This window comes from Mustela nivalis (genome assembly GCF_964662115.1).
Source record: "Mustela nivalis genome assembly, chromosome: 1".
Taxonomy (NCBI): Eukaryota; Metazoa; Chordata; class Mammalia; order Carnivora; family Mustelidae; genus Mustela; species Mustela nivalis.
The window spans coordinates 57,968,411-57,980,861 of NC_139020.1; the positions used below are offsets into that span (position 1 = coordinate 57,968,411).

The 12,451-nt window shown below is 40.5% G+C and overlaps 1 protein-coding gene across 24 annotated transcripts in view; it reads left to right on the top strand.

The window, feature by feature from the left end:
* Window positions 1–11,212, top strand: part of PHLDB2 (pleckstrin homology like domain family B member 2) — a 223,047-nt gene extending 211,835 nt beyond the window's left edge. For all 24 annotated transcript variants that reach the window (XM_082729920.1, XM_082729942.1, XM_082729941.1 and 21 more), the window contains 5 exons: window positions 760–850; window positions 1,780–1,926; window positions 3,986–4,205; window positions 8,671–8,756; window positions 9,375–11,212. In XM_082729920.1, the coding sequence (XP_082586046.1) occupies window positions 760–850; window positions 1,780–1,926; window positions 3,986–4,205; window positions 8,671–8,756; window positions 9,375–9,515 (685 nt within the window). In that variant the 3' untranslated portion in view covers window positions 9,516–11,212. The remainder of the gene's footprint in view (window positions 1–759; window positions 851–1,779; window positions 1,927–3,985; window positions 4,206–8,670; window positions 8,757–9,374) is intronic.
* The last annotated feature ends 1,239 nt before the right edge of the window (window positions 11,213–12,451 follow it).

Below are 12,451 nucleotides of genomic sequence, written 5' to 3' on the forward strand. Positions count from 1 at the left end.
AGAGAGGGGGAAGCAGGCAGCTCCCGCTGAGCAGAGAGCCCGACAATCCCAGGATTTTTTTTTTTAAGGACTCTGAGATCGTGACCTGAACCAAAGGCAGAGGCTTTAACCACTGAGCCACCCAGGCGCCCCGTGTGTGTGTGTATTTTTAAAAGTAACCTCTACACATAATGTGGGGCTCAAACCCATGACCTGGAGATCAAGAGTCACATTCTCTCCTAACTGAGCCAACCAGGCACCCCCTAAAATGTCTACGTGTATAGAGGCATAGCAAAAAAGCAGCTGGGGACACACTTCCAAGCCAAATAAAGTGACTTCACACCAGAGGTGTCATGTCTGTAGAACTTCGGTGATTGTCTTATTGGCCTGGTATCTCTGAACAATTAAAGAAACAGGAAACCCTCCCACGGTCTGTAATTTTTAGACTCTGGAAAAAGCATCTTGAAAACTCACTTCGTTAGATTTAGTTGGGGTTTGTTTATTTATGAGTAAAGCACTCTACTTTGGTATTATCTTTCTTGCCTATAGTTTGTCTCCTAAACTGGGGTAAATCAATGGTACCTACAGTTTTCAGAGCTGAATTGACTGGCCCACTCAGGCCAATGACTTTGCCAAATAACATCCTTTAAATGACCTCAGATCGTGTCACGCGCCTTCCAGGAAGCTGTGCGTGTGCGTGTGTGTGCGTGTGCACGTATGTGTATGTGTGTCAAGCACATCTCAAGCAACATTCTTAAAAGGCCTTTGTGTTCTCTTCAGTGCCAGCACGTCAAATATTGCCAGGATAGAAGAAATGGAGAGACTTTTGAAGCAGGCTCACGCAGAGAAGACCCGGCTGCTTGAGTCCAGGGTAGGCGTACTATCTTTACGCAAGAGGTCCATGAGGCAGTGGTTCATCCTCCTGCACGTGACAGGAAACTGTCCTTGGGTCTTGAGAAGCAATATAATCTTGAGAGTAATCACTCAACCCTGATGGTCTCATTTTTTTTTTTTTTTTAATTTGAAAAGTAACGGTGGTAGAGAAGATTTCTAAGGCTCCTTAATGCACCACAACTTTTTGTAATTTAAAATATGTAGAGTGTCAGCGTCCACCGAAATGAGTGCTTTGTATTGCATTTTCCCTTTGATGGCCACTTTGTTTGCCTGCCAAGGAACAAGAAGAATGTCATATCTTTATGGACTCTCCCTTCCTTGCCAGCTTGTGTGAACTGTGCTATTATAATATTTAAAATCCCAAGTTATTGTGACTGTATTTCAAGCCAGAATCTGAACTTCCTTAGGAATCCCCCAAATGCCTTTGCATCCTGCCTTAAAGGGCCCCTCCTTTCCTTTTCTGACTTCCCTCTGAGCTTCCTCTGCCACTGACCTTAAGCCAGGAAGCCGCAGAGCAACAGAGGAACTGGAAGGACCAGGACTGATGGCCTTCGGTTAAAAGACGGCCTTCGAAAGGAGGGCTAAATGCCTCGATTAGTGTTGGGAGACAATTTGTGATCCTTTTTATTAAAAGTGGGAGAGCGGTGGTCGTCTGTATGAAATGACTGAATACCACAAGTGGGATTTTCACCTAACATTCAATTGTTGATTAAATGTGGAGGCTGCCTTTCTGTGTGAGATGATTTTGAAAACTATGTGAGAGAGGTGATTTTAGTCTAGGAGGTCTATTGAAGTACCCAGGCTATACAACCAGCAGTTATCTAGTGAGAATTTTCTTTTCCATTAGTTGGAATCGTTAAAGGGTAACCAACATGTCTTAATTTTGTTCTGCATGATGATATTTAGGAACGAGAAATGGAAGCCAAGAAACGAGCTCTGGAAGAAGAAAAACGACGCCGAGAACTTCTGGAAAAACGATTGCAGGAAGAAACTAGCCAGCGGCAGAAGTTAATTGAAAAGGAAGTAAAAATAAGGGAGAAACAGAGGGCACAGGTTGGTGGGACAATCTGGATGGCTTAGAATAGGTCGCCCCCTGGTGGTCATTCTGCAGAAGACGGTCATGCTCCTCAGGATACCTTTCCAGACCCCTTGCTGCCAGCAGCCCTTGACATGTGACTGATAAGAGACAGATGGGGGTTCAGAGACCAAAAAATGTATGTTTATCTCAAAACTCATTGGCATCTGCTAACCAAATGGCACATTTCTCTAGTCATGTGTGGTACATTTTTATGGGAGAGGCATTTTTCTTCTACCCCTTCTGTGCAGTATATTTAAAAGAAGCATGTTTTTTTCTAAGCAGCTTTGAAAAACGAAGTTTGACTTACCACTGAAAACAAATAGAACACCCAAACTTAACCTTTGGTTGAGGAAAAGAAGAGGGTCTAGTAAGCTATTTTTGGAAGCAAACACTCCAGAACAAATAACAATTTTACCAACCTAATTTCTTGGTAGTGTTAGTGGGTTTTTTGTTTTGGTTTGGTTTTCTAACCACTGTATTGTCACACATGTCCCTTTGCTACAGCCGTCCACACATATGTGCAAGGTCACTGAACTCAAACAAAACTCAGGAAAACCACGCATTTCCTTTAACTTCCTCTCTGACTTATCTTAGAGTTTGAGTCTGTCACTAAAGCTGCCTACATAATACATGTTTGCTGAGGAACTAAAATGAAATTTCATCCAGTGCCCTTTAATATAAGGTTCAAATCCATTTTGCCAAGGTTTACTAGGCTTCATAAAAGGTGCCACTTCCCCTATTCTTTAGAGCTGCTGGCAGTGTGGTAACACAGCAGTGAGAGACTGACTCTCTTGAAGACTCTGTGTGTTTTGAAGCATCAATGTCTGTGACAGCTGTCTGAAGTCAAACACCACAGAATCAAAGGCAAAATATTGAAGGAAAAGTACAGAGGAAAACGTGTTCATTTTATTTCATTATGTTGATCCTCTGCAAATTATGATTCGTAGTGAAGGTCATCCATGCCTGCCTATTATTTGAAGCCAAACCAGAAAGCATAATTCTATTTTAATCCTAATGATAAGGTTTGCCTCTGAGTATATAATTAGGTCATTTCCCCCAGGGCAGAAGGGCAGGGTTATTTAACAGAATAAATGAAACACCATCTTAGAAACATGACCCTTGGCGATATAAGCTTCCTGGATTAGATGATCCTTTCCTCCAACCATAGTAAAATAAAAAGCATCTATGTAGCTCTTGTTCATATTCGCTCATTGCGCAGCTCATTGAGTATGGCTTTGATTCTACTGCTTACCTTATTTTAGCTTCACTTTTCAAAACCAACATCTCTGCCTTTGATTTCTGTCAGGAAGTGTGTGTGAGTTGACGTGTTATAGCTTTGGGAGATCTTGCAGAGGGTAGGGTGGGGGGAAGTACTAAATAATGTTCACCCGTCAGGTTGTGTTTGAGAATATTGAAGAACTGATGTTAGGTTATATTGGTAGAGGTTCAGGGAACTTCACAGGAAAGGAATCCTCATCTGGAGGAAGTAGCCAAGGGAACTACATGCTTCATAGGAGTCCCTGTTTTTAAGTGCTAAGTACCTCCTACCAAGCTAAGGTTAATGGCATTTTCCCATTTTCTCGTCTGTCCATTTCTTTTTTTTTTTTTTTTTTTTAAGAGTTTATTTGACAGACAGAGATCACAAGTAGGCAGAGAGGCAAGCAGAGAGAGGGGGACGAAGCAGGCTCCCTGTCAAGCAGAGAGCCCGATGCAGGGCTCGATCCCAGGACCCTGAGATCATGACTTGAGCCGAAGGCAGAGGCTTAACCCACTGAGCCACTCAGGTGCCCCTTGTCTGTCCATTTCAAGGAGTAGAATCTATTCCCCTGAGTTTATCTACCTCCCACCCCCACATATTGTAGCATCCTTCTTAAAATACTATGCACTTTTTAAAACTCTAATGTTTATCTCAAGTTCCTCTAATCATGTGGACATTTTAACACTTAAGCTTTTCAGTTCATGTCCACACCTAAACATCTGTGGCCTGAAACGCAACAAATATTTAGCTATATTTGACATGGTTTTTTCTTCCAGGCTCGACCTCTGACACGCTATCTGCCTGTCCGGAAAGAAGACTTTGATTTGCGAAGCCATGTAGAGACTGCTGGCCACAATATTGATACCTGTTATCATGTGTCAATCACAGAGAAGACCTGCCGAGGATTTCTTATCAAAATGGGTGGAAAAATTAAAACTTGGAAAAAACGATGGTTTGTTTTTGATCGGAACAAGCGCACTTTCTCTTATTATGCAGGTGAGTGATTAAAAGAAAATGCTAAGGGATGTAGTCAGATCGGGAACTCTCTGTTAAAGAGCAAAGGCAATAAACGTCAGGCTGGATGGGTTGATTGGTAAGTAATAGAATTAATAGCAATCTTGGCTTTGCGGGTATGTATTATTTTATATTCAGGATAGTCCCCCTGATATGAGTTTCCTCTCTAGAAATAACAAAAACTACATATTATTTAAAAAGGGTGAGTTCGTGGGGTGCCTGGGTGGCTCAGTCAGTTAAGCGTCTGCCTTCAGCTCTGGTCGTGATCCCGGGTGCTGGGATCGAGTCCTGCATTGGGCTCCCTGCCCAGCAGGAAGCCTGCTTCTCCCTCTCCCACTCTCCCTGCTTGTGTTCCCTCTCTCTCTGTCAAATAAATAAATAAAATCTTAAAAAAAAAAAAAAGTGAATTCATCTCTTCCAGCTCTGAAATAAGCTGAAGTCCAAATAAGTAGTAAATGGAATTTTCCTTTTTAGACCAACATATTGGCTTTTAAACCAGGAGGCCAGAAAAAAAGGTTTCTGTTTATTTATTTATGGTCATCTGCCCTATTTAAGTCACACACAATTAGGCAGCCTTGGCTGACAGTCACTCAGCTAGAGTTTATAGACTAGAGTGGTTATTGAAGCAGAGGGTAAAGCTCATCAGTGAACAAGTGACAAGTAAGTATTTACTAAGTGACTGAATTCTTTTTGGATTCTTTAAATGATGGATTATGAGAAAACTGCCCTACTGAATCTTTGAAAAATACAGGAATATGGATGTAACTGAGGTTCTTATTAAGAAGTCTCCCAGGTCACATAGGAAACATATCCATTGTTGAGTCCAGGTCACGTTCTGCTCTCTTCAACAATTGAAGAAAAGTAGTGTCAAGCCAGAGGTCATGAAGAGACCCTTCTCTGTGGTGAAGGTATCACCATTTATGAGCACTGTCAGAAATTGTTACACTGGTGTCATAAATAAGAAAAAATGGCCCAGTCCCTTCATCTATGGTGTGAGGTCAGGATACATTTATAGAGAAGTGCAAATGACCAAGAAGCCATGTGAAAGAGGGGGAACATGGCTTGCGGGGCCCCAGAATTGGGGTGTGGAGGGGTAGGGGTGCATACCTTTGGGAGCACTTTGGTGGGGCCCCAGTTAATCCAGCAGCTAGTGGTCTGAAGCAGGTGGCCCAACGCTCAGGGGTTCCCCGCTTGCCTCTCTTGGGCTTTCTGATGTCGGGTTTATTAAGAATCCAGAGATGTTCTCTTCAGTTAGTACAACAGAAAAGATGCTAGTTGAAGGAGATATCCCACTTTAGTGTCGGCAAAATCCACAAACAAAACTTTGCACTGTGCTAGTCTCCACAGACAATCTCACCCAGAATTTTCCAAAAGTAAAATTTTAATTAGCAACTTCAGATAAAAGAGCTTCACTCTTCTCTGCTTCTCTTCTCTTTCCTTTCTTTGGCAGCCTGCTCAGTTGTTCAGTTCCCCTTCCTTCTGACCCATGTCAGAACCTGTGCTCCTTCTGACTATGTAAATGCATTTTTCTACATTCAAACTTCTTGATGATCAGTTTTCATTTTGTTTTGTTTTGTTTTAAGGACCAAAACCGTTTCCGTATATGAATGATTACTCAGAACTGTAATACATAATACAGGCAAAAATTACATTTTGTTCATGTCTTTTATTTTATTTTTTTAAAGATTTTATTTATTTATTTGAGAGAGAGTGCAAGAGACAGAGCACAAGCAGGGGCGAGGGAGAGGGAGAAGGAGAAGCAGACTCCCTGTTGAGTTGGCAGCCCCATGCAGGGCTCGATTCCAGGACCCCTGGATCCCGACTTGAGCTGAAGGCAGACACTTAACCGATTGAGCCACCCAGGCACCCCTCATTCAGGTTTTTAATATTCACGTATTATATAACTGGCCAGGGAGTCCTAGTTTGACAAATGCTGTTCGTTTGGCTCTGTTTATAGCCATCATTATCTTGTCTGCCCCCCTCATCCCCAGTCTCCCCAAACATCACTGAGTGCCGGAATGGATCAGTCCACAGGAAGCCATAGAGATCGCAGTTCAGGCTGGACTGGACCCCCCAGGCGCTGTACCCCTTCAGCTCCCGCTGAGGTAGATGGAGCTGTTTGTGACGGAGCTGTCACCACGAGTTTTGACACTGTTTTAAGTCCCTGTGCTGATCATGCCCCCAGGCCTCCATATTAACTCGGTACCCTTAGAAAAGTCTCTAAGGAAAACTGAGACCCAGAGAATATATCTGTAAATTGATGGGATAATGTTGTGGAAACTGAATGAACAGCTTTCTCGTGTCAGTATATAATAGCATTATTGATTCTCTTAGTTCACCCTGTCCTTGTGAGGTCAGTGTTTTTTAAGCTCTTTCCCATATAAGAAGTGCCCTACAAACAAAAATTTCATTCCCCAGTTTTCTGCCTCCTTGAAACATTGGTAAGATTTACTTTCATCTCCAGATTTTATTTAACATCTGTTTTCAGAAAATAAAGTGTTGCTGCGTTCCCATTAATATTACAGAATCCTTCCCCATGAATATTTGAGAGACACTCTGACCTCTTTAACAGAAACTGATGGAAACCCAATGAACATGGCATGAATTAAAACAGTGTTTCCTGAGAAAGGGTAAAACAAGCATACAAATATGGTCCATGGTCAAATAGGGTCAAATAAGTCAGGGAAATATTGAGTTAAATGTACTTTAACAGCTTTTTATTTTCCACTGAACTTCTCAGAGCTATTGTTTCTTAGACTAGCTTTTTGTTGTTAAAAAAAGACATTCATGAATACAATTCTTAAAAATAGAACAGAAGTCCATATAATGAAAGTCTCTTTCACATCACAGACGTTCTGACCTTTTCTCCATTTGCATATATGTTTCACTATATCTATGTATTCTTTCTTTTTTATATACAGTTGGGGCCAATTATTCACTTTGTTCATAACGTTGTTCACATAACAGTATTTCAAGATTTTTCTCTAATAAGCACACACAGACCTAGTCTTGAATTTCAGTGGCTGTGTGGATTTCACTGTATGGCCGGTCTCTAATTGAATCAGTCCCTTGTTAAATTCAAGCAGATTTTTTGCAGTCTTCTGCCATAATGAACACAAATCCATGTGCTTGTGCATGAGTAACTCTGATACAATAAAGCTTGAGGAGTGGAATTGCTGAGTGAGAGGATTATTTGCATTTTTAATCGGTTTGTTTTCCCAAACTGCCTTCCCAAAGCTTTCTTATTTGCACTTCCACCAGGAGCATATGATAGAGTCTCTTTCTTTGCAACCCCATCCATGCTTTTAAAATTCTTTAGTATGCTCGCATGCATTTATGATCTTACAAAATAGTTCAAGAATTTATTAGATCCCAGAGGGATCCTGTTTGGTTGCTGGTTTGGTCGGTTGGTTTTTGTTTCTGGTTTTTTTTTTTTTTTTTTTAAGATTTTATTTATTTATTTGACACAGAAGAGAGAGAGAGAGAGAGAGAGAGAGAGAAAGATCCCAAGTAGGCAGAGAGACAGGCAGAGAGAGAGAGGGAAGCAGGCTCCGAGCTGAGCACAGAGCCCGATGCGGAGCTCGATCCCAGGACCCCAAGAGCATGACCTGAGCTGAAGGCCGAGGCTTAAACCATTGAGCCATCCAGGCACCCCTGCTTGGTTGTTTTTGTTTGGTTTGGTTTTTATGGCAAATTTGATGAAATCTTAGAAATCGCTTGGAAAATGCTGCATTGAAAGGACATTAAAGGGGCGCCTGGGTGGCTCTGCCTTCGGCTCAGGTCATGGTCCCAGGGTCCTGGGATCGAGCCCCGCATCGGGCTCTCTGCTCGGCAGGGAGCCTGCTTTCCCCCCATCTCTCTGTCTGCCTCTCTGCCTACTTGTGATCTCTCTCTGTCAAATAAATAAATAAAATCTTTAAAAAAAAAAAAAGAAAGATAGGACATTAAATTACTGACAAGAAACTCTTTCAGGAACAGGAGAAAAAGCATCCTGGATAAGAAATTCATAGGAAAGGAATATAAGTAGTATATTATTTTAAATGATGTCCAAAAATACCCTTCTTACAAATTTCATTACAACAGCTCTACATACTAATGTCTCCGGGACAACCACTGGTCTGGAGAATGTGAGGAGATCATTTGTATCCGTGACAGTGGTGGTTATAATTTGTGTGCTAATTTGACTGTCAGGAGCTCTGGGTTGTCTTTTGACTGAAGATTTGCTGGAAAGCCTTGGGCAAAGTCAATTAGTCTCTGAGGTTTGGGCTGAGTTTTCCTTTTTTTCATGGTTTTATTCAGTATAGAACTGGGCTAATGCCTTCACCTAAATTATCCACATTAATCTTAGGTAATTTAAAAACTGGATCAATATTGTAATAATCATACTGAAATTATAATGTTTCCAGTCATTCCGTGGTGATAAAGTATTTTAACACTATTATTGCAGACAAGCATGAAGCTAAATTAAAAGGAGTGATATACTTCCAAGCCATTGAAGAAGTGTATTATGATCACCTCAAGAATGCTAATAAGGTAAACACTGATTTTCAGATTTCTGTCCTTTGAATGCATAATTAAATTGGGAGAAAAGATGTTTTTTGAACCCCATACAATTTAGATTTGTTGTTCTGACATAACTGATTGATATAATAATTACGGTTCTAGAAAAGCGAACACAGAAGTAATTAATACAGCTGATCTTTTGAGGGGGGATAAAGTCATGGTGAAGTGAGAAAATTGGTCGTGTTTGTTTAGAAGACCTTGTGAAGTGACTTTTGATGAGGGTCTAAGAAGGAGCTACTACTTGCTTGTAAGGAAGACTCTTAGCAGGCTAAGAAGAAGAGCTGTCATTTATGCAGCACCCACTATCAAATAGGTACCGGCTAGAGCTCTGCCTACAGCGTGGCTGCTGAGAAGCCTGCCTGACGAGCTCTCTGTGGGAGATCTCTTGTGCAGAAAGTCTGGAAACACACCCGACCTCCAGAAAGTGCTGCAGGTGGGGCCCCGGGTTCTACCAGAACAACAGTAACTCCAATGGAGAGTTCGTACATCTAGAACTTCTAAAGAGGAAGAAGCCGTCCCCTATGTCTGGGTCACCTCAGGTGGTTTCAGGGTGTTTGTTTTACCTTTCTTTTCCTTTTCTGACTTTAGAGCCCTAACCCACTACTCACCTTCAGCGTCAAGACGCACGACAGAATCTACTACATGGTCGCGCCGTCGCCGGAAGCCATGCGGATCTGGATGGATGTGATCGTCACCGGCGCGGAAGGATACACGCACTTCCTGTTGTAGGGCCCGGGCGGCTCCGCCCACAGCAGGGCCGACTGCAGTGGTCCACGAGAACGAAGCCATGTTCCATCCCAGACCGGAGGACCCGGCGCACGCATCCCTCTCGCTGTATATATTCAGAACTCCTTTTAGATTAACAGGAAGTCATTTATAAAAGAGAAGAAAAGGGGTTTACATCCAAAGGGGGATGATAAGTAGCAAAAGGATTGAAGCACCTATGAGAAAAAAACAAAACACTATTTTGGTAAATAGCATCACTTATAGGAACGTTTCTTATAAACTATTCTTGCCGATTGTTTACTTTGGTGAAATAAAGGGAACGGTTTACAAAATGTGTGTACCTGGAAATAGGAAATTCTTGTAGCACCCCAGTTACTGGTAGTGACATTATTGCTTATCAACCGGTTTTTTTTAAAAAGCGTTTTGCTGGAGGTTATTTTATACATAGAAGCAAATAAGGGTTTGGAAGGGAATATATTTTTAGGAGGCGTTTTGCCCTAATTATTAAGTACTGCGCCTAAACCAAAGACTTGATATGACTTCTCTTTAATAGTGGTAGTTCCAGGTGATGAATCGCATTTAGTGTTACTCTTCATTTTCAAATGGTACTTTGATGCCATCAACTGTCTAGAAAGTTGACTCTGAAGAGTTACCACTGGTATAAGCTATTGTACATATAGAGCAAGTCACTTTTTGTAAAAGAAGAAAAAACAAAAAGCTGTGTGTTTTAGACGGAAGCCGCCTTATTAAACAGACATTCTGTCACTTTGAGCAATTTAAGATAAGGAGACTATTTCATGGTTTGCTGAAAATTTCTCCATCCCCAGTGCTGAGAATAAAGGTAGCCAGCGGCTGATTTCCTTTAGATTGTCTGTTTCCTCTTTTTTGTGGAACACAGCTGTTGATTGCAGTCTCACATGATATAACAATGAATCAGACCTCTGTTTTCACCAAAGAACAGACCAATTAAAATACTTACTGAAGTAGCATAGTTCTATAAAAAGAAAAATGAACTTCAATTTAATGTTCTTTGTAATGTACTATTTCATTATGTATTTCTTTACATTTAGCTTTTGTTTTTTAGAGTTAAATTAATTTTTGTTGGATGAAATGACTTCAGGCAAGTCTATTTTATAACATTTTTTCAAATGACTTTATCCTGGTTTATCATGTTGTGTGTATTGCAAGTATGAACGTACTGTTTCCTAAAAATTGGCAAATGAACAGAAGTAGAAAATGGTGGCTTTGCTTACTAGTACAGGTGAAACAATTAGATTGAAAGTGTCCATAAAATCTTTGTCAGGCCTGATGGGGTACAATTCTTAAAACTTTGCAGTGTGGTTTGTATACATGTTGCCAATAATAAGATTTTGCAACTGGATGACACATGATTTTACTTGAACAGTGGAGGACAAGGTCATGATTGCAAAAGATATTTTTATAATGTGTTTTTTTCAGAGAATCACCCCAAACCCCATAATGATTAAAAGAGTGAAATGCAATTGCTGACATTTTATTGGTCAATGTAAAGATATAACTTGTCTGTACTGTACTTTATAGGATTATAAAGATGTTCGAATCAGCATTATATCTTGCATGATGTAGTAAACCTTTTAAAACGTGTGTTAAAATATGTTGAGTATGGATTAAAATGTTGACCAGATTCCACATTTGAAAATAAACTCATCTCTCATGAGGCAGTTACCTGTTGGTGACATGACAGGGGGTGGATTAATCAGCAAAAATCAATTGTGAGTCTCCACAAAAGTTGTGTGTTCACATTATGATTTGTAGTTTTATAAATCGAAGTAATTCTGAGTCTCTCTGGTCACATTCCTGCTGCTAACAAAGTGAGATAACCCCTGACAAATCTGACATCTTACTGTCTTTTTACAGAGATGCAGTTATTACTGGGGATTGCAAGGACTGTGCCTACTTTTCCAGCAGGGAAAAAATCATGCAGATGTGAATTAAGGGCTTTACTTGATAGTGACTCATTTGTCTCCCTGGGCTAAGGCAGCAGATTTCAGAGAGAGAAATGGCCCTGCACAATATGTCCTATCAATAACTCCTATTAAGGAATGCAACATTGACAGTGGGTATGGAAACAGATTAGTTTACTTCAAGCCCATCACTGTAGGTAAAAGCATCTTCACTTGACCTAGTCACAAGTTTTCCTGATTTGTTATACTTACAAGAAGTATAAAGAAGTGTAAAGAAAACAGTCCATGTACAGTGCTTTTCCCATTAGGGAAACAAGTCAGATTTTTTTTTTCATTTTGCTGCACATAAAATACAAGATTTGCAAAAATAAAGGGAGAGAATAAAGAAAGGAATGATTGAGAATATTTGCAATTATCAAAAGGGTCCTGGGATCGAGCCCTGCATCAGGCTCTCTGCTCGGCAGGGAGCCAGCTTCTCCCTCTCTCTCTCTCTCTGCCTGCCTCTCTGCCTACTTGTGATCTCTCTCCGTCAAATAAATAAATAAAATCTTTAAAAAAAAAACACAGTGAGAAATGTTGATTATCAAGATACAAGCGATAGTGAAGTGATATGCATTGTGTATTATCTTACTGATTTAATTCCTTTGTAGTTTACAACAGGCCTAATGGAAAATTGGCGAAATAGTTTACCAGCTTTTGGAGTACAACCTGAAATCAAGCAGCCCTCCTTGCTATCTATTTCTGGCACTATACCACTCAAGAAAGTATTTAATTTTCATTTAACCAAGTTTTTCAGTATGTTCCAATAAGACAGGTTCTCAAGACATACCAAAGATAGACTGATTCACTGTATCCAACTTTGCCTCTAACTCTAGGACCAATCATTGCTCCAAAATTTATGACCAACATATAAAGTGGCTTTACTTAAGTATTACACCAACCATGGTAACCTGAAGTAGAAAAAAAGAAGATCTTACGCGATGATGCTCTTCACCC